The sequence below is a fragment of the Castor canadensis genome, chromosome 3 (assembly GCF_047511655.1).
Source record: "Castor canadensis chromosome 3, mCasCan1.hap1v2, whole genome shotgun sequence".
Taxonomy (NCBI): domain Eukaryota; kingdom Metazoa; phylum Chordata; class Mammalia; order Rodentia; family Castoridae; genus Castor; species Castor canadensis.
In genome coordinates this window covers 168,840,640-168,867,642 of record NC_133388.1, presented here as the reverse complement: position 1 = coordinate 168,867,642, position 27,003 = coordinate 168,840,640, and the positions used below count along the sequence as shown (strand labels likewise).

General features: G+C 34.4%; 1 protein-coding gene across 5 annotated transcripts in view; it reads right to left on the bottom strand.

Moving 5' to 3' along the window:
- The window catches only part of Pkhd1l1 (PKHD1 like 1), a 189,220-nt gene that overhangs the window by 134,758 nt on the left and 27,459 nt on the right, over positions 1 to 27,003 (bottom strand). For all 5 annotated transcript variants that reach the window (XM_074069062.1, XM_074069063.1, XM_074069065.1 and 2 more), the window contains 11 exons: positions 25,394 to 25,483; positions 19,194 to 19,462; positions 16,825 to 16,916; positions 13,476 to 13,635; positions 12,924 to 13,059; positions 10,464 to 10,607; positions 8,905 to 9,062; positions 7,513 to 7,626; positions 6,306 to 6,455; positions 5,568 to 5,692; positions 476 to 639 (listed from right to left, as the gene is read on the bottom strand). In XM_074069062.1, the coding sequence (XP_073925163.1) occupies positions 476 to 639; positions 5,568 to 5,692; positions 6,306 to 6,455; positions 7,513 to 7,626; positions 8,905 to 9,062; positions 10,464 to 10,607; positions 12,924 to 13,059; positions 13,476 to 13,635; positions 16,825 to 16,916; positions 19,194 to 19,462; positions 25,394 to 25,483 (1,602 nt within the window). The remainder of the gene's footprint in view (positions 1 to 475; positions 640 to 5,567; positions 5,693 to 6,305; positions 6,456 to 7,512; positions 7,627 to 8,904; positions 9,063 to 10,463; positions 10,608 to 12,923; positions 13,060 to 13,475; positions 13,636 to 16,824; positions 16,917 to 19,193; positions 19,463 to 25,393; positions 25,484 to 27,003) is intronic.

Genomic DNA, 27,003 nt, shown 5'->3' with positions numbered 1-27,003 from the left:
CTCATCTATGTAGTCTATTAACATGACAAGAAATAATGCTAAAGACTATCAAAAAGAAAGTTTTCGTTTATAGCACTGCTATCACTTAAGTCATAAAAGTTTTAGGTCAATCTTACTGAACAGATGTCAATGTCAGTTGCTTTTTATGAATAGCTCTCCCTCTTAACAGTTTATTTCTCAAAGATAAATAAAATGAAAAGTTTACCACAGTGTATTTATCAATAAGCAAAATCCAAGACTATAAAGCTAATTCTTGCTATGACTAGAAAGTTTACATTAAGGATCCATTTATTCTTAGAATAATCACCTTGCCTTCTTCATTAAAAAATAAAATTGTTATAATATTATTGAGGTGAAGAATGAATAAATAATATTTAGAGATCAATGTTTCTATGTCACAGAAGGTAAGAATTTCCCTGGTAGGATTTCACTATAACTGCAGAAGATTGAATTAAATATGAAAAGATATACATACCACTGAATGTTGAGATTATAGATGTCTGTCCAATATATACTGCATCTACATAGAAGGACTGTGCCTCTGAGGCTTTCTGTAAACTAATCCTTTGAAGAGAAAAACTTGTCCCAGCATGTTTGGTTTGTATGAGATCCAGAAGATCTATGCAAGTGTAGGTCCAGCTGAAATATGGTTGATTAATTTAGTGTATAGTTAGTAATAAACAAATATACTATGAAAAGCATTAAATTTTTAAAGGGTAAAGGTTTTTTCTCCCACAAGAGACCATCAACCATAGTTTGTTAACACAGAAAAGTATCCATAAAAAAAAAACAGTGCAGGCAGAAACTTACATTGGCAGTAAAGATTTAAGTATAGGTTTTCTTTTCTTTGTTGCCTTGTCAGTAACCATAGGAATAAACAATAACATTCTGCAACATAAGGAAATTAAGGAGCACATACCCAGTGTAAAGAACATTAACAAATATAAGACAGAATAGAGCCAACTACTTTAGTTAAAAATGACAGAACACTCAGTTCAGACCAATGCTAAGAAACAAAACTGGAACTTAATACTTCTCAAAGAGCTCACTAGAGTAGTACTGCCCATTTTTTTAAGTGACAAAAAAAGTTCTAAGTCATTTAGAGATAACAAATTTTGGCATAGTATCTTTTAAATGTACAATTTAGAGGCTTATTTTCCATCAAATATTAACTATACTAGAATCTCATAAATTATAATTAAGCAATTTAGCTATAACAGTTTGTAACAAAGATAAATATTGCATTCATATATGTATATTTCAAGAACAATCTTTGTATCATTTACCACTGTGGTTATTAACTCACTGTTTTGTTTGGCACTTACTATTCTCATTTCTTCATGATTCATAAATCCATGAGATTAGCCAATAATGCATCAAAGTTTAGACAGTACATACCAGTTTTAGAAAGTTGCATGCAGAATTGCATTTAATGATAGTGCTTTTAAAAACAATACTTAGGACCTCTAAGTAGAATTCTACAATTCCATAACTACTGCTTACAAAAATCTGGCATACTGAAGAGAATACCAGATATATCATTTATAACAGAAAATGAGACTGCAAATAATGTTAAAACTTCAGTGAGCTGGACACTGTGCCTTTGTGGTTAGATAATTTCATTTTTAAAAGGGAAATCAGCCTACTTATTGGATTTTGAAATAATTTACCATACAAAAATCACCATTTTTAGGAAGTTATAGAACAATTCTTAGGGTAAATGGCACTTTTATCACTAACACTATACTGAAACAAACTAAAATTAACTTACTAAAACTACTTGATCTAGGTAGACTATCTAACCTACATACAAGCAAATATAGAAATATCCACTAAGAGCACAAGTATTTCTACCTTGACTGGTGATAGTTTTGATGGCAGAACTCTACACTTTTTAAAAATCATGATAATCTTGTTTAAAGGTCTTGCAACATTTAGGTTAAAATAAATCCATCAGTTCCATCAAATGTAATGCATCTTCAAATGACTACAGAAAAGATACGGTAACCATTATAGTTTAACTAACCTGAAAGAATGAAGTCTATAAAATGACCCAAGATGGTATCTCAGTGGAGAAGTGAAATTTATATAGATGGTGGGCATCAAAACTAAAATGGTGATTCCACTGTTGACTGCTCAACTAGGACATGCAGGGAATTGTTGTAGCAATGTCTATTTAAGAAGGACTATTTCATAATGATCCATCATTGGATCATTCATGAACTGAAGCAAATTGGGCAGAAGCAATGCTGTACAATATTCTATTAGTAGACTTTCCAAGCTCCTTGTCTTGACTCCTAGTTTTGTTTCTGCCTATGTGACTACCAACAGTGGGTAGCTGTGGCCTCTACTGAGTCTATTGTCCAGAAAAATGGCAGAATTATTCCCACTCTTTTCATTCATTCCAGGGTCTAACATTGGTCCCAAGTTTATATACTGGATTGAAATGTATAGTGGTTTCAAAGGCATCTATTCATATATTAGGGCATTAACTCCTTTATCAACAGTTTTCTCTCTCTCTCTCTCTCTCTCTCCCCCTCCCTCCCTCCCTCCCTCCCCCCTTTATCCCACCCTTCCTCCTTGTCCTCTTCAACCAAATTGTTAGGGTGAAAATGGATTTGACTGCTTATTTTAAGAATTCATAACAACAAAATGAAAAGGTTCTGCCTGGAAGCGAGGAGGGATGGGGGGAGAGGGTGGGGGCAGTGGCAGGAGAAATGACCCAAACAGTATATGCACATGTGAATAAATGAATAATAATAGAAAAAAGAATTCATAAGAAAGTACAACCCCGGAGTACCCTGCACCTTTATCAGAGAACAATTTTGTATAGCTCTGTGCAAACACTGCCTATAGAACATACAGAAATCTTGCTCTTCTTTGAGAAGTTCAACCACCTCAAGTACTATCCAACTTCAAATCTGGTGAACTTTCTGTCTAACAAGAATTTTTATTTCTTTACATCCTGTAGAAACATGTGTAGATCTCTTCCTGGGGCAAGACATAAATCATTATCTTTTTAACATTTACTTCAAGGATCCAAGGAGTATTAGTGGCAGAATTTGTGTGTCTCCTGAAGAATTATTTGCTGTTCTTAATGCCTTCATGAAAGATTTTCTCTCTGATAAACATCTGATACCCACACTTCAACTGTGATTTCTGCCCTTAGGCTAAAGAGATTCTGATACCAGCATTTAAACCTGGTCCATGGTTGATCTCATCTGAAGGGCATTAGGTCCATATGCTCAAGAAATGTTACCAGATACATACATCAAATATGATGCTTTATTTTGAAAACTGGAGACCATGACTTCCCTTCTTTCCTGAACATAAAGTCATCCCACTTCCACAGAGAGGAAGCCTAAGAGCACCTCTAAAGCTTTCATATAGGCACGTAGGCAGGGTTGTATCTATGGGCACCTATGTCTAGTCCAGATGGCTCTGACTATATGTTCTTACACACTTACCTGGTCCCATCTCCTGTCATTGTCCCAGTGAGCATATTTCATTATTCCTGGCAGAGCCCAGGAACTTAACTTCACCGGAATATCTCTGTGACCTACCCTTACTCTCTGCCACTCCACCATTTTGCCCAGTGAATGGGGGAGCCATTTAAAATGTTTTTTCAAAACCTTAACAAGCCAAGTGTGGTGGATCATGCTTGCAATCCTAGCACTTGGAGAACTGCGGTGGGAGGTTCTCAATTTCAAGGCTAACCCAGGCAAAGTTAGCAGAACTCTATCCCAAAAACAAAATAAAAAGTGTGGACTAAGGGCATAATTCAAGTGGAAGAGTGTTTGCTTAGCAAATGGGAGGCACTGGGTTCAATCCCCAGTATCAAGAGGGAGACGAATAACCCCAAAACCTTTAACAAACAAGTTTCTTCTCCCAATCCAATATATTTAAATTAATTTTAGAGTATGCTCATTTCTATTGATATAAATTGGAAGATTGCTGCTGCATTTTGAAAATAATGTTGGGATGATGTAGAAACATCATGATCAAAATTGTAGCATTAAGGCAGCAGCTCTTATATTCAGAATCTTCACCTAGAAACCAATTTCTCTATCAAGACTATACTTTCCTCCCATTTAATTATCCTGCTCTTCCTTTTCATCTTGACTTTTAAAAGAATTTCATGTTTGTTTTGTCTTGTTCACGATTTTTATTTCCAACTTTGACCATTTTCTTCCGACCTCTCTCAGTGTTAAGAGGAGTTACTGGTCTACCTCACATTTGCTTCAAATATGACAGTTCAAAGTTATCAGAGACTCGTCCCTGTGATGAGAATAGAATAGTGCTCTCCATGTATTATAAAATGATGGAAACTTAAATGATATGTATTAAAGTATGACATAAGCTATATAAATCTATATAAAACAGAGAAGATTTTGATGTAGTTGTAACAGAAAAAAGATAATTTATACCATGACTTCCTTTGTGACATAAACTCCCTATGAAAGAAAAGAAAGTGACATGACTATATACATTTGTTAAAACTCACTAAAATGAGCACTTAAAGAGAATGAACTTAACTTCCTGTAAATTCTATTTCAAACAACAAAACTCAATTTTATTGGAAATACTTTGTAAAATAGAAAAGTGTGTGTATTCTTTATTATTTCTATTATAAATAAAATTTTGCACATATTGACTATGAAAACAAAAGGCCAGTACTTACAGAAACTTTTAAAGCTATAATAATTAATGAAAACCAAAAAATATCATTGAAGGTATGACAATTGTGGTCATTAAACAGGCTCATTAAATAGGTCATTCTCTGCATTCATTCAGTTACTTCCTTCATATTTCTCTATGTACACTTCTATGTGTCTAACCTTTAGCAAAGCAAGTATCAAAGTATTCTTTCTCTCTTCATACTGATATATTCATCAAAACATTTTATTTTCTCTGCTAACATAGCAAGCACATTTTTCAGTGTTAAAAATCTAATAACAAAATTGTGATAAGCTGATCTCTTTCTACCTTCTCTCAGTAGCTAGAAACATTATTGGATTTAATAATATATAATAATATATAGTTTAATTTCTAAAGTTTGCCATTGTTTTGTCTTTTAAATAGTTAATGGGTGGCAATGACACTAGATAAACTTTTACTTTCATAATCTATAGATCTCTTTCTGACACAATCACTTCTGTTAAGAATTGTGTGTAGAAACCAGAAAAATTATAGTTAGATCCATGTGAACAATTCCACTTCTCCCCAGAACAAAACACTAAAACCAAAAAACAAAACAACCGATAAGAAATGAGTTTCTTTATAGTCTACATTATAGTATAACTAATATGTGAAATAAGCCTGCCTCATAAAGACAAGTATTGTTTGTTTTCTCTTATTTGTGGAAGCTAGAATGAATCAAAACAAAGTCATAAACATAAAAGGGGGACTACAAGGTAGGAAACTGGGGAGAGCAAAGGAGACAAGAAAAGGGAGGAATAATAAAGAGTAATAGAGGGCATGAATTTGATCAAAGTATACCAAATTCACATTTAGAAATGTCATCATGAAACCCCTTACTATTATGTCAAATTCATAATATAACTTACTTGTTTCCATAAGCAAAGTTATACGAAAATTGTATGTCAGTGCTTCTAGTAATCTTGCCATTGTCTTGGTACTGGAATTTTAGACCAATATAATTTGCCAGGAATCCTTTGTATGCTAAACAAAACTACATGAAAAAAAATCATAAATATTGAGTGTTTCCCTTTTACCAGAACATAGGAAAAGGAGTGATTAATTTCCATCAGTTAGCTTTGGGAAAAGAGTTGGGGAAGATTTTATAGAAGAGAAAGTGAAATTGAAGTGGTCTTACCACTAATGATTAAATTCTTTTTGGTTGGGAGGGTAGTACTGGGGTTTGAACTTAGGACCTTGTGTTTGCTAGACAAGTACTCTACCACTTGAACCATGCTCTCAGCCCTCGATTCTTTATTTTCTTAGATATGGTTTCCTTTAAAAATGGGAACACTTCATTCCCTATGAAGATGAACTAAATACTCTTAACTTTTATTTGCAAGTAATTTCTTCTAAAATTATGAACTAAAGCAGAACACATGGTGCTAGATAATTTTTTCTTTCTCTTCCTCTCTCTCTCTCAACATTTTAAGTTGAGAATCACCAGAAGAGAAAATCACAAAAGCACCCAGAATGTGAACCACTATGCCTGTCCAACATGACATGATTTCACATGACAAGCACTTCTCTTTGTCATAAAATTTCATGAAATTTTATTATCAAAGTGTTTTCCAGATTCAATTAGCATATAATTTTCTTGAGCTTACCTGATTATAAGGAAATAATAAAATGTCTCCATATGGTAGTTTGTTTGGCTTAACATCTGCTGAGTCAAAAAGAACAGCTGGGTTTTTCAGGGTGTAACGACCACAGTAAGCATCAGTTTCAGCAGTCTTCTGCCCTCTATTACTATATTCCTACAGAAACAACACGTCACATGAAAACATGACTTATTGTCTTGCTTTTCTCCTAATATCCCCAACTAAGTTGTTCAGGTCTAACTCAAAGCATTGTTTCCCAAACTACTTTCACTTAAAATGTCCTTTCCCTTCTCTAAAATTCTAAAGTTCTTATTCGGACCCAGAATTATATAATGCCTATACCTATATTTGATTATTTCTCAATTCTTATTTTTTTCTTTCTGTATTTTGAGCTATTTAAGGATATTTATTAATTTTTTCAATGAATGTTTATTCTGTGTTTTTTCTATGTACCCAGTTTTTATTTAATCTTTAGAATTCAAATGATGAAGAAAAACTATCTCTATATAAAGGGGGCCACTAGTTTGGAACAAAAGAATCAAAAATTATAATATTAAGGCTGAAGAGAGGCATCTAATTCATATGAAAGTGTCAAGCAAAATGACATGGAATAAGTAATGAGTGAGTTGTCTTTAAAGATAACAGGATTTGTGTAAATAGAAAAAAAGAAAGCCAAGGGTCTTTATAGGGTAAAATATGTGCAAGAAAGCAGAGTCTTTGGAATAAGAATTAGTAAGTATATTTTCAATTTTTTTCTTTCTGCTGCATATTAAATAAAAATCTTTATATCTCCTGAGGAAAGAAAGAACGAGGCATTGTACTAATTGACCAGAGGTAATCTCAAAAAGCAAAGAAAGCAATATACTGCATCATTTCCATACAAATTGCATTCTTTGAAGCCAGTGAGGAAAAAGGATATGCTTTTCATCCACGTGAAGAAAACACACAAACAAAAACTCTGTCAACCTTACATCTATACATTAGCCTATTTCCTACTGATCAAATAGTCATTCATGTTCACAAATGAATCATTTTGTAATGTGAAAAGATGTTGGAAGAGGTTATACCATTTAATCTATAGAAAAAAATTTTTTTGCAATTTGACTTAGAATAAGAAAAGAATGAATGCTAGCTCAAAAAGAAATCATAAAATTCTAAACATTTATATGAATTCTTATTTGGTCACTTTCAATGTTTGTTAAACATTCCATACCAGGTCAAAATCAGTTTCATAGTCTCTGAAGTATTTCACAACAAATCCTTCTTCAAAGTGTGCAATTTGTGGTGGGCACTTAGTGCTCACCATTTCTTCCACTGCTGCCTGGAACTAAATTAACAATATGTACTTTAGCAACTTCCTTTTCATGAAGACTTAAAACATTAGTAATTTTACTATTAATTCTAATTATTTTTCTAATGGAACATTTTCATAAGATAATTCCCATACGTTTGCCAAAATTATGATATCATTTCCTAAATGATTTGAAGTTAACACATCATCATTTTAGTGTTCATTAATTTTTTTAAGAGTTTTATTTTAGGGCTGGTGGAGTTGCTCAAGGTTAGAATGTCTGCCCAGCAAGTGTGAGACTCTGATTCCAAACCCCAGTACTGCCACAAAAAAAAAATAACAAAGACAATTGTTATCTCCAATTAGCTATTAATATGATTTAAAAACTGTATTCCAATGTACTTTACTTCTCAAAAGAAGAAATGTATATTCTGTAAGTCTGTATTTATGATTATCTAAAAGATAAATAATTCTTGAATATACAGGAATTGCATAATATGCTCATGAATTTCCTATAACTTCCACATGTATTTCTCTGGCAAAGCACAGATATAGTTGCTTGGGAGTAAGGACTTGAGACAATGTATAGTTTTTAATTATCAAACAAGCAGTAACACACTCATTGCACAGACAGTTTTCAAGATTCAGTGCATACATTCTTTCTTTAAGAACATCTGCCTCCCACACAGACACATTATGTTCTGTTGACATAAATCCAAGAACTCCCTTTTCCCTCTCTGTCGTATTTCCTCCCTTCTCTCCTCATTGTGGGTTGGCCTGCCAAATAGAAGAATGCATTGATACTTCTTGAAATATTTAAATGGTATGTTTAAATGGTTTTCTATTTAATAAAATAACAAGATATCTAAACTTTGTATTTAAACCTTTACTATACTATGTCTCTCAAGGATTTTCTGACTTTGACATGATGAAAAAATGGATTTTGGATAAAAACAATTCCAGGGTGGATTGAGGGACATGAAGGCTCTATGTAAAAGCAAAGCAAGGCTCTGACAACTTCGAGACACTTTGTTTAAAAAATGAGTGGTGATGCTAGATGGTCTCCGTGTCCTCTTTAAGATATAAAGATTTATGATAAAAACGTTTTGGTAAATTGATCAAGTGCTAAATGATTTGTAGTATACTCTGGCTTCTCTTCAGTTTATATAAATCTTTCACCTTTTACTAAACAATTAGAGTGAGTTTGAGAAGTGATATCACTTTCTCATCTGTCTGTAAATGGCCAGTGAATACTGTGGGATATTGTGAAAGGATGCAGAGAAAATGCAGAGTAGGAACATTCCTGGATCATACTTCAGCTTCTGATGACCTTGTGGTAAGGGGCTTAGAAGCAATTCCATCCCAGTTCAGTGTGAATGTTTCCATATTGGGTTTTCCTTTAGTTTGTTCTGTAATATCCAGTGTGACATTATTCCCCTCAAATACTTCATAACCAAGCAGATCAAAGTCTCCTGCAATGAAATACCAAATAGAATTTTAAGAAGATAATTAATAAAATACCAATATGTCTATAGTAGACATTCAATTGCAAATAAATAGGCTTTACTTGGAGCTTCATTAACATTAAAGAAGGATGAATGGAAAAGAAGACCCTTTTATCTGAATAGATTTATTCACAGCAAAAATAACAAAAGAACAGTGTAAATGCTATTGACTTGGATTCTGTTTCTATTGCTTAAAAGACAAGAAGGATGTAATAGGACCATGAGATAAAGGTCAATGCTCAATGTGAGATTACAAAAAATATTTTAGCTTTGTGCCAATGTTATTATTTTAGTACAAAGGTATTGGTTGGGATATTGCTGTTTTTATTGGATGGAATAGAGAACAGGCTGATTTCCAGAAAACAGTCTAGACCTCTGAGGCTTGTTCATACAATATCACTCTGAGAGAAAGAAGGCCTTGTCCTCAGATGTTTCTCCCCTTTAGAAGAATGCTCTGCCAATGAAATCCCACTGATCATCTCTATTGGGTGTAGTCTTATAATGCATCCAGTTATGATTGTCACCATTAAAGCCTCCAAACTTCTGTATGATCAATAAGTAGTTCAACAAGGATAATCTCACATTCATTTATAGTTTTTTGACGAACTAGCTCTTGTGAATTTTTAGAACTTCAGCTCATGCTAAAAAAAATTCATCTTTCATTCAACAATCAAATTAATAATTTCACAAAATAAAAGACATAAACATTGAAGTAATATTTTACTTACAAGAACTGGAAAATAATTGTCAAAAAAACACACATACAAGAACCTACTTTATACTAAATAGCCAAATTGGCTTCTATACTCGACTTAAAGGTTTACTATCTACCTCAGTGTTTCCAAAAATGTCTGTATAAAAGAGGAAATGTTTTGCTTATGAATTTGACTACAGAGTTCTTCCTTTAGTCAAGATTTGGCTGAATTGCTACTGTCTACTGAACAGATGTACCATTTTACCATTTTAACTTTTTTTTTTTTTTTTGGTGGTACTGGGGTTTGAACTCAGGGCCTCTTGCTTACTAGACAGGTGTTCTACCACTTGAGCCATGTCCACAGCCTCCTTTTCTTTGGAGGGGGGAGACTGGGGTTTGAACTTTTGAACTCAGGGATTTGTGCTTGCAAAACAGACACTCCACATCTCCAGTCACGCATTGGAGTTGTACATTCCTTAAAGTATACTTACAATTTAAATTACTATAGAAAAAAAATTTAATTTTTATTTCTCCTGAAATTGATCAAGGCTATAAATCTAATTATTTTCCTCTGTTATTTTATAAACTTTGATCTTTTATAGTAGAGATGTACCAGACAGCACTGGACACAAATTTGGTTCCCCAGAGAGGTAGAAAATGAAATATAAGCTTACCTCTAGTTGATATAAAGGTTATTGTGTAGATATAGCTCTGGTGATTCTGCATTCTTGTTACTTGAACTGTATCCGGTTTTATAGACCAAAGGTCATTTAAAGCTGATTGCAATATGAAGTCAGAAGCATCAGCAGGTAGCCAGACTTTTGAGTGAATTAAAAAAGAAAAGCAGAGGAAATGAAATCTTTCTAGACTACTTCAGCCAAAGTTGATGTCTTACACTTTGGAGTGAGCTGTTTCTCTCACTCCTTTGTTGTTACTGAATCTAACTGGGCTTAAGTGGGCGGTGATGGGAGATGCAGAAAAGACACAGGATAGACAGACAGACAGAAAGTTGGGGCCAGGTGTGTTGGGTGCTCAGGTGGAGATGCACTACCCTCATTGCTTTTTTTCTCTGTTATTCTCTTCATTTTACTCTGCTTCTTTTCTCTATCTTTATTCTTTAAGGCCTTACTCCTTTACAGTTCTACAGTTCTTTAAAACCTTGCTTCTAACGTCTTCTTTAAAACCTTGCTTCACTATTCTTTAAAACCTCTTTCCTTAGACTTGCTCTGCCCCTTGTTTTCTCTTAGCTTTTCTTTAGCATAATCTCTCTTAAAGTCTTTGTCCCCAGACTTGCACTGTCCATTTTCTCTCTTTAGCATTCTTAAAGTCTCAGCCCTCAGACTTGCTAGCAATTCCCCTTTAGCAATTCTCCTTCAGCAATTCTTTTCCCTTCAGCAATCTCCCTCCAGCACTTTCCCTTCAGCAATTCACTTCCCCCCTTCAGCAATCCTTTTCCCTTCAACAATTCTTTTCCCTTCCAAAGCCTCCCACATCAAAAAGCCAGAAGCCCAAAGCCCCGAAACCAAAAGCAAAAGCCTCAAGCAAAAAGCCCAAAGCAAAAAGCCCAAAGCAAAAGCCCTACAGCAAAAAGCCTCAAAGCAAAAGCTTCCCATCCTCCTTCAGTGAGTCTTTTATATCCAGTGGTATACAGGGTGGAGCAGTGGTTCTTGGGGAGGGGTGTGACGTTGTAACAGGAGAAACCTGCGTTCCTGCTTTTCTGAATATAAACAACTTAGGAGAAGCAGTTGTTTTGCATTTTCCTCTTCTGTGGTTGAGGCTGTGCCAATCTCAGCCTACAGATAAACATCTTAGGAAAAAAAGCTGAGCTGCACCTCGCCTTGCTTATGTACAGTTCTCATAGTTTTCTCATAATCCACTCTCCACAATACTTAGCTTTTTAAAGCACTCATTCTCAGTGCCACTGAAGCTATCATGTAGAGAAATTATATTCTGCGATTTATTTAAGCTTGGTAATACTGACTATTTAATTGGTTTGTGAAAAAAACAAGATAGCATTTGATGTCCTCAATGCAAAGGAACTAATGCAGAAATTTTAAAGTGACAAAGGCCAATAGAAGAAGGGGACCAGGAACCAGAGAAAAGGTTAGTTTGAGAAGAATTAACTTAGAAGGTAACACACATGCACAGGATATCAATGTGAGTCAGCTCCCTGTATAGCTATCCTTATTTCAACTAGCAAAAACCCTTGGTCCTTCCTATTATTGCTTATACTCTCTTTCCAACAAAATTAGAGATAAGGGCAAAATAGTTTCTGCCTGGTAGTGAGGGGGTAGTAAGGGAGAGGGAGAGGGTAGGGGTAAGGGAGGGGGTGGGGGTAAGGGGGGGAGAAATTACCCAAACATTGTTGCAGAGATGAATAAAATAAATAAATTTTTTTTTAAAAGACATCTGGTCAACCACAATTGACATGTCCAAAGTTTAGACTTCCCAGCTTTATGGTGAATCACAATGCTTTGATTTTTTTCTCAAGCTAGCCTACCATGGGTTTCTATTCCCTACATTAAAGTGAAAAAAAAATAATTGGTTTGTGATACCTTTGATGGTAGATATCATATTTTAGTATTCTAACATTATTTTATAACTTAATACTATTTTATTATTACCATAGCAATAAGCATTATAGTTAGCAAATAATAATTACTTAATAATATTTAACACTTTAAACAGGAATAGAATAATTATTTTTAAGATTTAATATTAAATATTGAAATATGTTGCTATTAATTAATAAATTAACCTTGTGTGGGTCTACCACTTAATTAGAGATATTGAAACGCATGTTTACTTCTTTGCAATGATGGATTTGATTCATAGTTTCTGAACTTACACTTGTGAGTCACAGGTATATAAAGTCTTTATGTCCTTTTAAATATATACTTATCATTATTATTAGAGGGAAAATGATGGCATATGCCAGAAAGTTATTTGTACTGATGCTGTTTTTATTTTTAATTGCATTCTGAAGCCTTTTTGTCACATTATATTTTTCCCCTTCTGTATGTGGCATACTATTTAAACTATATTTTACACACAATATCTTTGGACTAGAGCAAATACTTTATAGCTATATCTATACATAAACAGAAATATCTCCCTAATCATTTATAACTTACCAGTTTTTTCCATGTCATATACTAATCTGTACTGGTCATGTGGACATGAATTGGCTTCCACACATGGGCTGGTTACTGTCATCTTCTGAATTTCATTAGTTGCATTAGTTGTTTCCCAGTTTTCCAATGTTATAACCTATATTCCAATTTAAGAAAACAAATATTTAATATGTGGAAAAAACATTTTCAAAGCATCATAATTTAACTACTCAAGACCTCTTTATTTCTTTAATTTATTAAAAAGGAGAAAATGATATTTTTAAAGTACTTAAAATTTGTCTTCTTAAGTAATATCCTGTTTAGTTTATAACACAGATGTGCCAAGCCACAACCCAGCAATTGTCCATCACTGCATTCCCCTAAAACATTTTACATAGTGAAATTAATAATTAAATGGATCTTCTGTCTTGAGATATTTCTTTTTTCAAGGGGAGGGGTTACTGGGTATTGAACCCAGAGTCTCCGAAATGCTAGGCAAGCACTCTATCACTGACTACACCATCAGCCCTGGAAATTTACTTTTGATAAGGTGGATCTATCATCACAACAAACCTGTACTTCCTGAATGGTTGTTGACTGGGACTGGATGACTTGTTCTTCATTCATTGCATCTCCTGTTTGCTGTTCAGTATAGACATTTCTGTACTGGTATAGTCCTACATCAACAAAAGCACTCAATCTATACTCCTGCAGCAAGATTTCAATATAATACCTGGAAAACAGAGTAATCAATATAATTTCTCTCCAGAACACTTGTGATGACTTTTTCAATAAATAAAATATTAACATTATGTATAAAATCTATTAAATTATTTACATTGCACAAATGTGAAGCTTACATAATTTATTTTAAATATTAAATATTATAGTTGTATGGAAGTTTGTGAAATAAAATGAATTATGTAAGATACGTGAATTAGCAGAGAATTGTTCCCTTTCATGGCCAATTCATTTAGCTTAGTTGATAAATATTTACTGAAGATACTATCCCCTATTCTCAAGGAACTTAAACAGAATACCATCCTAGATTGCAGTAATAGCTCCTTGGAATCTGGCACAGAGGATGTGAAGATGTTAAACAATTTAGTATGTTCACCAAAATGATAGGCAAAACTCCTTGATGTGATTTGGATCTTATATGTTCCCCAAAGGACAATATGTTAAATGTTTGATCACCAGCCTGTGGCACTATTGGGAGGTGGGTAGAACTTTTAGGTAGTGGGACCTCATAGAAGGAAGTCATTGGAAGCATGCCCTTGAAAGAGATATTGGGACTCCTTCCCTCTTCATTCCCCTTCCCCACCTCTCCTCTCCCCTCCCTTCATCTCTCCTCCTCCTCCTCCTCTTCCTCATTCTTCTTCTTTCCTCCTCTTCCTCCTCCTTCTTCTTCTCCTTCTTCTTCTTCTTCTCTCTCCCTCCCTCCCTCCCTCCAGTTGCTGCCATGAGGTGAACTGTCTTCCTCTATTATCTACTCCCTACTGTGATGGGGTGTGCCACCACAGCCCCAAAGAATAGGACCTACTGACTATAGACTGAAACCTCTAAAACCATGAACCAAAATAGACCTGTCTTCCTTATAAGTTGATTATCTCAAGTATCATCACAGCAACAGAAAGCTGACATCGTCCCATTCTCTAATTTCTTAAAGTTGGCTCCATTTACAATTTGGAGAATATACCATTTCCTCAGGACATTTTTACTGATTAGACTATGGCCTTCTAATGAGATGGGTTAGATTCACAACTCATACTTGGAATTCTTTATTTTTGAGAACCCTTATCATCTAACAATCTATCTAAACTAAGGCATTCACTGCCAGCTGTTGTAGATGAGTGTAAAACTACTTCCCCATGTTAATCTTTAGTACTGCCACCATTGTGCCATCTTTGGAGATGCCACATGGATATTCCTCTAAATTATCTATTAGCCAAGAATAGGTTTATGGATGACTGAATGTGGGAAGGACATAGGGGTATATGGCTGAGATCTTGGGACTCTGGACAGTTCACCCTGTTAAAACTGATATTGGAGGATTATATCAGTCTCTAAACTACCTTAAGAACTTGTTCACTACCTGTGCTGAATGGAGGTGACCTAGATTAATTAAGGAACAGTACCCAAAGAAGAAACATTAAATTCTCCTTCCTTAATTGCAGCTTAAACTATTAATTAGTCATTTTCTAATCACGAGACACTAAGCATAGTATTTTAATTTAATTCTCAAAGATCCCACAAATACTTTATTATTATTATCATCATTCTTATTGTCTTTATGGAAATGATCAACAGAGGCCAAAAGAATTTTAAAAATTTAAAGATTTTTTAAAAAAAAATATAGTTACCAAGGTAAGTTTCAAAGCAGAAGTAGGTAAACAAAAAAGACAAGCACTTAAGGATGAAATTATATTATACTGACAGTATGAATTGACATAGGAACTCCTTTCAAAGGCTCTGCCATAAATATTTTTAAATGGCCTCAATTCTAGAATTCACAGCAATCATTGTTAATTGAATGTAGTGTGTAAATTCCAAGTTTGTTTTGCAGGAGCAAAGATACCAAGAAACAGCTAAATATTATTAGTAATGGCTTTAATTCAAGCACTGTGCTCCTACCAAGCAAATAAACTAAACTTGTTTTCCAAGACCAAGCCAAAGTCTGAACCTGTATGGACACTTTCAGTAGGGATTAATCAGGCACTCATCCTGAATGGCCCAGTTGTGGTCTTGGTTAAAAATGAAAATGTTTATGAAGTAAAAGCAGAGAAGGAGGAAGAAAATAATGGGATGCTTTTCCTAGGAAATCACTAAGACCTCAATAAGAATATTATAATTGTTCCCAGATTCCATCAATTCCAAGGTTCTCCAACCTACCAAACCTTCATTGTGCTGCCTTCGAATATAATCTTCTCAATATCTGGAAGATTGATGTGTAGATTGGAAAAATATTCCTCCCATCAAAAATTGATCTGGGCTTTGGCCAATGGGGATATTAGCAAATGTGACAGAAGCAGAGTGTGGGTGCATTAGGAATTGCTCTCTTTACTTCTGGGAACACATCCATCAATGTGACTACTTTCCTGGAAGATAGGAAACCATGTGGAATGGTGTGCTCCACATAACTAAGTTCTAGTCATGCCAGCTAAGCCTCTGGATATGCAAGGGAGGTCCTCCTAGACCATCACCACAACTAAACTAGTTAGGACCAAAACAGCTGCTCAGTCAACCACAAAATTGTGTGAAATTAACACATATGTTGTTTAAAGCTACTACTAACACCTAGATTAATTTGTTATGTAATAAACCCTAGCAGTACAAATAAAAACTAGGATATGATCTCAATGCATCTTTTGATGTTCTCCATGTAACTTAAACATTTTGAATATATCATATGTTTTATCTTTCTGTTTTCTAGGAATCCTGAATGGCTTTTTGAATGGGATTATCTGCTATTTCATTGGCTTTCTGGAATTGACCCTTCAGCACTGGATGATGGACTCTTTAATGGTAGGGATTACATTTTCATATCCTTTGTATCTGTGAATAACAAATATGCATTACAGTGGAACCTATCCACATGGTTTGTGATTTTTCTCTAGTCATATATAAGAACTGAACTATTGGAAAAGACAAATTAATAAACTGAGAGACCAAAAAGTCATAAAAATAATGACAATAAAGATGAAGTAAAAATTGCACAGAATTACAATTTCTGCAATAAAATAATTTAAATTTCAAATTTACCTGGTTAACTATTAGTAATCTTGAAAATATAAAAACAAATTTTAATAAATGTGGAATGCTCAAATATAAATTAATTCAATGAAAACAAGTTAAAATATTTAAAATATAAGCTTATCATTTAACAATACCACACAGTAACTTAAAGAAAAAAAAGCCTTACTTTTTTCCTTTTTGAAGATGAATATCATCTGATCTCTGTGTTGGACTGGAAAAATAGCTGTTGGCATTGGCAGAATGATATGCAATCCTCACCTTATTCCAGAAACACAGAGGAAGAAAGGATACTTTTTAATAAGACTTCTTAACATTAATTTATCATTTTTGTCAGTCATAGAAGTTTTATAACAGAAGATTGTAAAACTCCTTCATAGTTTTCTCTGAAACCTGTTATCCATGATGATATGGAATTTTTTTAAATTACCAAAGCACTTTTTATTCATTCCACCCTTCACTATACCAACCATGACACCCACTGTAGAGCATAGTGTTTCCCTACAGCTGTAGGGAAAAATAAAGAGATAAACACTGGGGTTTTGATTGTTATTAAATAAACATTCTTCTGCTCTGCAGAGAAAGTTTAGAGATTTGTTCTAACTTAGATTATTAAATGTAGCCATGAAAGTTGCCAAAGTTTTGTAACTGGTTCTGCATACCTGAGTGAGAGGACTTTGGGTTTACTCTTTTTTTTTAATTGTTGTGCTGGTGTGGGTACATTGGAGTATTTGCAAAAGTTCTTACAATGTAGCAAATATATCATACTTGAATTCACCCCCTCTGCTGCTCGCTTTCATCTCCCCTCCCCGGAGTACTGGAATAAATATTATTTTTGCATTTATTCAAGTGTGTATACATTATTGCATCACTTCCTCCACCCCACCGTGCAGAACCTGTTCCACCCTCCTGCTCTCCAAATTTGTTGAAGAAAAAACACAAAAGATAATAAGAAAAACATGGCATTTTTGCTACTTCAAGATGAGGATAGCTATACAGGGAGATTCCTTGTGTTGTATCTATACATATGTGTATTACAACACAAATGGATTCATTTCTACCAGACCGCTTCACAACTCACTAGTCCCATTCTCATAGTGGCTTCTGCCAGTTTAAGATTACTATATTTGTTCTTATACAGTGAGCACATCAACCACATCAGGTTTTTGGTTTCTTTCCCTTGCCCTTTCCCTTCTGTATGTGGTCTCCCCTTAGTGTGACCCGTGTCCTATATTATTGCTGCTTTTTTTTGGTGTATAATCTGCATATAAGGGAGAACATGAAAAAAATAGATCTGCCATATGATCCAGCAATACCACTCCTAGGGACATACCCAAAGGAATGTGACTGAGGTAACTACAAAGGCACCTGCACACCCATGTTTATTGCAGCACTATTCATAATAGCCAAGCTATGAAAACAGCCAAGATGGCCCCTACTGATGAATGGATTAAGAAAATGTGATATTTATACACAATGGAATTTTACTCAGCCACAAAGAACAATAAAATTTTGTCATTCACAGGTAAATGGATGGAACTGGAGTTTGAGCTTTCTATTAGAAATTTTCTATTAAAATTATGCTATTTTTTGAGTTAGCATGCTGACAAGATATGGTAAATCAAAATTCATAAATTATAAGCAGCAATTCAAACCTATGTAACCAATTTGGGAAGCAATCTTGTCATGTAAGTTGAGTCATAAAACATGGTATTGATTTGATCTATGAATTTCACATTTGTGAAATTGTCCCAAGGAAATAGTGCAAAATACAAAAAAATCTAAAGAACACAGATTTTCAGTAGAATTTTATTTGTAATCATAAAAAATCAGAAGTGAAAAACTATGGGCTGGGGGAGTGGCTCAAGTGGTAGAGCACCTGCCTAGTAAGTATGTGGCCCTGAGTTCAAATCGCAGTACTGCCAATATATATATGGACATACATACATACATATGTATGTATGTATATATATATATATATATACACATATATGTATGTATGCATATTTTATACATAAACACTTAGTAGGAGATAGTTAAGCTTGATAAACATATGTAATAGTATACTAGTCAGTATTAAAATTTCATTATATTTGGTATTTAATTGTAATATGTGACAAAGGATAATTATGAATTCAGATGTATGATCCTATTTATGTAAAAACTGAAATTGAGTTTATAAGGAAAAGACAGACTTTCATAACTAAATAAATGTAGAAGAGTGAAATATTTTAATTCTTTTCCAAATTTCCCTTATTGTGGCTATAATCCTTTCATAATAAAAAAAACCCTTCCATTTTAAAATAAATTTATGTTTTTCCTTGGCAGAGAACATTTAGATATGGAAAATTTAGACTTTGGGTTTTCTATAACTTTATAGTTCATATCACAAGTATTAAAATAACCAAGAGCCTAATCACATCAAGTCATTTCTCATAAATTCCTTAACATATTCATTGATCTTGATTTAGGATAAGTTAGATATTTATGATGCTCATCATCTTCCTTCTATCAAATAGCATTCTGTAGCTTCCCTACCTTATCTTCTGGATCTCCAGTCTGGCTGAAATAAATAGCATAACGATCATCACCTCTGATGTAGAATCTATAAATATCAGAATCTGGAGCCACCAAAAATCCACTGAAGCGAGCAACAAATGTGTCTTGTTCCATGGGCCAAATATAGGAAGCTGAATCTACCCAACTGGCACCCATGTACCCTGGAGTTTTTTCATTGTATTCAAGTATCTCTTCAAGATGTACTGGCCTGCTGTTATTCCATACCTCAAGCTTTAGGCCTCTCCCACCTGAATAAAATCAGAGAATTTGTTCATTAGAATCATGACAGTCTTCTGTTGGGTGGTGGCTATAGAGGGTCTATGTCAATTCACATTTTTACAGTATATCTATAATAAAATCACTATAAAAAATAAAATGAGTACACATAGCCCTACATATATCTGTTCCCAGAGGACAGAGTGCTGTTAGGGCCATCTACGATTTATTTATTATTACTTTATTTCTCTTAGCCTTGGTTTCCACACATTTAAATGGTGTTATAATATCATCCCCATGGTTTCTGTGAAGATTACATATATTATATATATAAAACATCTGGCACTTTTTAAGTACTTTATGTAAAATAATAGTTCATAATAATTAATGTATTACATATGCTATGACTGAGGTGTCATTTACTGAAATCAAAACTTCAAAATTCAGATCATTTAATTACAAAATTTTTGCCTGTGTTTTTCTCTCTAATAAAGTTATTTGATTAACGGCTTACAAAACAAGACATTGTTGGCTTTAAGAGTTCTCTCAGTATTTATTTTTCTCTCTTTTTTTTCTTCTCTTTAACATTGCCTCTGTGCTAAGATTTCATCTTCTTTGACAGAATCAAAGATAAAGTACTCTCAATAAAGTGTACCTACACTTGCTAGTATAAACTCTGTGATTAAGTTTTTCTTAATCAGAAAAGAATTGTCACATTCTTTTCTTTTCTTTTTTCTTAAAATGCTCAGCCTCTAGGTCAATGCCTCCTTTCAACAGCTTCATGCTTGTTTGAATCTGGAAATAATGGCTACTCCTTTTCAGCTGAATTTGATTGGAGAAAAACTTAAGCAAGTCAACTTTCACAGTAGCAGTGCTTTCATTATATATGCTTTTCTCAAGAGTTATCAATTATAAACATCAAAATTATTTTTTTATTGTGCTGGGTGGGGGTTGTGGCATATAAAAAGTTTTTACACTATATCAAATATATCATACTTGAATTTACTCCCTTCACCATTCTCCTTTATCCCCTTCCCCATTCCTGGTCAAAATTATTTTCTTAAGCTGGTAACTTTTTTCTAACATTTAAACAAATTTAAGAGGTTGATAAATAGAATTTTTTATGCTTCAAATACCAAGAACACATTATAAACAGACATCACTGTGTGCGCAAGTGATAAAATCCACACCATGCTCAAACACAACAAAACATTTCAAAGGAGCCAGTGTATATATGAAGGTCATCCACTGAAATTTCACTGGGCCACAGGGGAAAGTATGAGAGAATTCTGAGTTGCATTGCTTTCCTCTGTTTCTCTATCAAATTATTCTAGACAAGTAAGGATTTAAACCCCCTTCACAATTTACTTTTTTTCCCACCAGGATAGTGTATTTAAGTTTTTGTCAGCTGTGCCAAGATTTAATCATCATAATTGAATTTAAAATAAGAGCACCAGGGAGCATCAACCAGAATCCTGAACCCCTAGCCCATGGAAAGCCTCCACACATGATGCTGCACTGAGAAAAGTTGGTGCCATTTCTCCCTGCCACCACCGCCACTGCTGCTGCCAACTCCAAACCTGCCTGCATATCAACTGACAGAAGGAATAGACACACTTTCCCTTCTACACACTCACCACTTGCTGACCAACCTACTGTGCCAACTTTATAAAACCCCCAACCCCCTGCAATCCCTGACACAAGCACCATACACTACAACAGAAATACACCCAAATACATATAGAGGCCACAAAACTCAGCTGCCCCCACATCACTTCCTCTACTCACCCTTCCCGCCTCCCCTTTTAGTGCCACCCTAACCAATTTCCCAAATTTCTATAGCTAGCCTAACAAACATTAACCCCCCAACTCCCACTGTTTATAGAAAATACCACCAAGGGGTTGTCTTTATAATATATAAACAACTGGTCAGGTATTGAACCTGTGAATTAGTTATTACTAAATTACACCTCCAGGGCAGGGACAGAAATAGCACACCAACCTAGCTAATATCCAATACAGTCACAACACAAAAAATTAAATCAAGGGAAAGAAAACAGGTGATAAAACCACCAACTTGCCTATCAAAAACATAGTTGCACAGTAGCAAGTGAAGTGATGGGAAGAAGAGGGGATGGAAACCACTCTCCTCAAAAAAATAATTTAATACAGGATTCAGAGGGCAATAAAGAAAACAGATACCCAGTTCCTGACCCCAACAAAACAATGTTAAATGACACTAAGGAACCCAGCAATGCCCACAAAAACACCCTCAAAGAAGAAATCTTGTAAGAAATCACAGAGAATTTCATGGAGAAGATACTAGACATGGTTAACCAAAATGTACAAGTTGCACTCAAGAAATTTCAAGACATCAAAAATAAAGAACATGAGAAGACACAGAAACAAATAAATGAACTCAGAGGTGCCCTAAATAAACACCAAAGTGAAACAGAGGACACTGTAAATAGAGAAATAAATGAATTAAAGATGAAAATAGAAAATATTGAAGAGGAAGTGACCAAAGATATGGAAAAACCTCAGAAAAAAGAATCAAACAGAAACACAAAACACAGTGGAAGGCTACTCCAGCAGACTAAAACAAGTGGAAGACAGAATCTTAGAACTCAAAGATAAAATAGAAATTAAAGAAAAAGCTGAAGAAATGTTAGTCAAACAACTCAAGAGCTGTGAAGGGAATATGCAAGAACTCACTGACTCCATCAAAAGACCAAACCTGAAAATCATGGGTATTGAAGAAAAAGCAGAAGTCCAAGCAAAAGGGATTCATAATCTATTCAATAAAATAATAACTGAAAATTTCCCAACTCTTGAGAAAGTTTTTTGCCATTCAAGTACAGGAAGCCTCCAGAACACCAAACATACTTGACCAAACTAGAACCTCCCCACGGCATATTATCATTAAAACAACAAGCACAGAGAATAGAGAAAGAATACTGAAGGCTGTAAGAGAGGAAAAAACAAATAATATATAAAAGTAAACCCATCAAAATCCACCAGGTTTCTCAATGGAAACCATAAAAGCAAGAAGGCACAGAGAGAGGTATTTTGGACACTGAATGAAAATAACTTCAACCCTAGGATACTCTACCCAGCAAAACTATCATTCAAAATTGATGAAGCAATAAAAATCTTCCATTAATCAGCAGAAACTCAAACAGTATATTACCACCAAGCCACAATCACAAAAGATTCTCCAAAGAATTCTGCACACAGAAGATGAAAACAAATAAAACCACAAAAGGATAGGTAGTATCAAATCACAGGAGAAGAAAAGACAAGGAATCAGAGAATAGCATTGATTCAGTTGCACACAATCAAGCCCTTAAACAACAAAAACAGCTAAATGGCAGGAGTCATCACATACCTATCAATATTAACACTGAATGTCAACGGACTAAAAATCCCCATCAAAAGACACTGTTTGCCAAACTGGATTAAAAAGGATGATCCAACAATCTGTTGTTTACAGGAAACCCACCTCATTGACAGAAACAAGCATTGACTTAAGGGTGAAGGCTGGAAGAAGATTTACCAAGCCAATGGCTCCAAAAACAGGCAGGAGTAGCAATACTTATATCTGACAAAGTAGATTTTAAACTTACATTGATCCAATGAGATAAAGAAGGACACTTCATACTAATAAAAGGGGAAATACACCAAAAAGAAATAACAATTGTCAACCTATATGCACCCAACGTCAGTGCACCCAACTTCATCAAACATACTCTAAAGCACTTAAAAGCACATATAGACTCCAACATGTGGTAGTGGGAGACTTTAATACCCCCATCACCAATAGATAGGTCATCCAAACAAAAAATCAATAAACAAATTCTAGAACTAAATTACACCATAGATTGAATGAACCTAGCTGATAGCTACAGAATATTTCATCCAACTTCTGCACAATATACATTCCTCTCAACAGGCCATGGAACTTTCTTCAAAATTTATCATATCTTAGGGCACAAAGCAAGCTTTAGCAAATATAAGACAACAGAAATAATCACCTGCATTCTATCTGATCACAATGCATTAAAACTAGAACTCAACAACAAAAACAACAGTAAAAAACATGCAAACAATTGGAAGCTGAATAACATATTGTTCAATGATCAGTGGGTCATAGATGAAATAAAAAAGGAAATTAAAAGACTCCTGGAAGTTAACGAAAATCAAAACACATCCTACCAAAACCTATGGGACACAGCAAAGGCAGTCCTAAGAAGAAAGTTTGTAGCCATGAGTGCATATATTAAAAGGACAGAAAGATCTCAAATCAAAGACCTAATGCTACATCTCAACCTCCTAGAAAAACAAGAACAAGCAAAACCCAAATCAAGCAGAAGGAGAGAAATAATAAAGATAAGGGCTAAAATTAATGAAATAGAGACCAAAAATACACCATACAAAGAATCAATGAAACAAAAAGCTGGTTCTTTGAAAAAAATAAACAAGATTGACAAACCCTTGGCAAATCTGACTAAAATGAGTAGGAAAAAGACCCAAATAAGTAAAATCAGAAACACAAAAGGGGAAGATAACTATAGACATCAAGGAAATCCAGGGAATCATCAGAGACTACTTTGAGAGCATATATTCTAATAAATTTGAAAATCTTGAAGAAATGGACAGATTTCTAGATACTTATGGCCAGCCAAAATTGAGCCAAAAGGATATTAGTCACCTGAATAGATCTATAACACGAAATGAAATTGAAGCAACAATAAAGAGTCTTCCAAAAAAGAAAAGTCCAGGACCTGATGGATTCTCTGCTGAATTCTATCATGCTTTTAATAAAGAACTAATACCAACTTTCCTTAAACTTTTCCACGAAATACAAAGGGAAGGAACACTGCCTAACTCATTCTATGAAGCTAGTACTACACTCATCTTAAAACCAGACAAAGACACATCCAAAAAGGAGAACGATAGGCCAATCTCCTTAATGGACATCGATGCAAAAATCCTCAATAAAATAATGGCAAACCGAATTCAACAACACATCAAAAAGATCATTCACCACGACCAAGTCAGCTTCATTCCAGGGTTGCAGGGGTGGTTCAACATATGCAAATCTATAAATGTAATGCAGCACATTAATAAAGGCAAAGACAAAAACCACTTGATCATCTCAATAGATGCAGAAAAAGCCTTTGATAAGATCCAACGCCACTTCATGATAAAAGCTTTAAGAAAACTAGGAATAGAAGGAATGTACCTCAACATTATAAAGGCTATGTATGACAAACCTATAGCCAACATCATACTTAATAGAGAAAAACTGAAACCATTTTCCCTAAAATCAGGAACAAGAAAAGGGTGCCCACTCGCCCCCCTCCTATTCAACATAGTCCTGGAATTCCTAGCCAGAGCAATAAGGAAAGAAGAAGTAATAAAAGGAATACAAATAGATAAACTGAAAAAATACCCCTATTTGCAGACAACATGATCCTATGCCTCAAAGACCAAAAATGCACATATGAGAAAAGGAAATTAAAAAAAAACTCCTTGACACCATAAATAGCTTCAGCAATGTAGCAAAATACAAAATCAACTTACAAAAATCAGTAGCCTTTCTATACAACAATAATGAACAAATTGAGAAAGAATACAGGAAAACAATTCCAGTTACAGTAGCCTCAAAAAAATTAAAATAAGAGCACCATTACATTATATCAATATAGACGTGTTGTTTCCAGTGGGGTGTCAGAAGTATTTACACTGGGTTTATCTCCACTGGTACAGCTTTGGTGATGTTTTTTAACACAAACATTTCCTAATCTATTAACAGTAACCTAAAAAACTTAGAGAACACTCATTGCAATTCTCACAACAAATTCTAAAATGTTCGGATAATATTTTTGACAAGTGATATTGCCAATAATGTTCTTTAAATGCAAATATAGAAATGGCTATTTTCTGTTATGGTAGCTTACCTGGATACACAGTTTTGAGGGTCTGAGGTTTGCGGGGTGTCTTGCAATATATACTATTTTCTGTAACATTCAAAATATCACAGACTTGACCTGCACAGAAGCAAAATGTAGAAGTCTTACAAATGAAGTTTCAGAATGCAAATCACATCAGCTTAATTTGAAATACTTTTTTAAATAAAACAAACTCCCACAAGCAAGCGGCAAATTTGAGACGTTTTGTTTCCTTTACATGTTCTCCACCAAAGCTTCTGATTTGATGCAGGCATGGTAGTCTACATCTGTCATTCCAGCACTAGGGAAGCAGAGGCAGGAGGATCTTAAGTTTGAGGTAAGAATTGTCTGCATAGCAAGACTCAGTGTCAAAAAAATGCAAGCAAGTGTACAAACAAACAAGCTTATTGTTCATTAATAGTTGTACTTCCACAAGGGAAAATTGTACCCTGGCAAAATATCACAAGTCTGAAAATTACACAATTTCTGAGAAAAAATATGAAAAAAATGATATCTTTATAAAACATGTCACTTCCAGATACAAAGTGAGGCCTTATATTTTGCACCCTCTTCAGTTAGAATAATGGTGGGTTAGTTCAAGTTTTTCAAATGAAAACAAAAGGGACAGTAACTTTTAAGTAGCCTTTCACAGACACACTGAATATGAAAAGAGAACAATTACAACTTCTATGTAGGCACAATTAGGTTTGATGGACAAGAGTATGTTTTAGACCTCCACTTGTGTCTCAGAATTTATCACAGTCCATTAAAAGAACTAGGGAAATGGACAAGGATAATATCTTTGCCAAATTTGGTGGTCTGAAATGTGTGATCTTCATCACTACCTTTTCCTATATGAATGCCCTGTGGATTCAAGAAAATTGAACTAGAAAGCAGTAAATTTGAACAATATATTCAATGAATATCCAATTTTGGGAGGATCAAAGGAAACTCATAAACACATCACTGTTTTAAAGAAATTATTGAGGATTTCAAACCTCAAATCTGGCTGTCACATGAATGACAATGAAATATGATGGAAAACTGACATCCTTGTGGCATATCAGGAGCATCACAACAAAACAGGTACAATATCAGATCATGAAGCATGATATCTATAGCACATGGGTTTTATATAAATGTTTTTTAATAACTAAGACATAAAATTTGATCAAAAGCACATATTTTAATTCAAATATCTATGGATTTATGCAAGTAACCAGCAACGATTCACAGGAACTGGATAGCCATGGTACACGTGTTAGATGAGGTTATTTCTATCATTTCTTCTCTGCAGTAATATTGGTCAGGCTCATGAACAGGTTCCTGAAAAGGTAGAACATAACTCAACCAGAGGGCTGTAATGGGAAATGTATGTGTACAGTTACAAGGGAGGTCTCTTGTCCCCCATCCCCTGTCCATCAGGGAAGTGAGGTCATTATGACTCAGTGGGGAAAGTTTCATGGTTACATTTATCCCAAGTTCCCTTTTGAGCTGCAAAGTTCCTTATCCCTGAATAGATCTAGACCAGACATGTGTTAAGTGATGTATAAGCAAAGAACTAAGACCTATGTACATTTATAAAAAAAGATAATACATCAACTAATACTGCTTCCAAG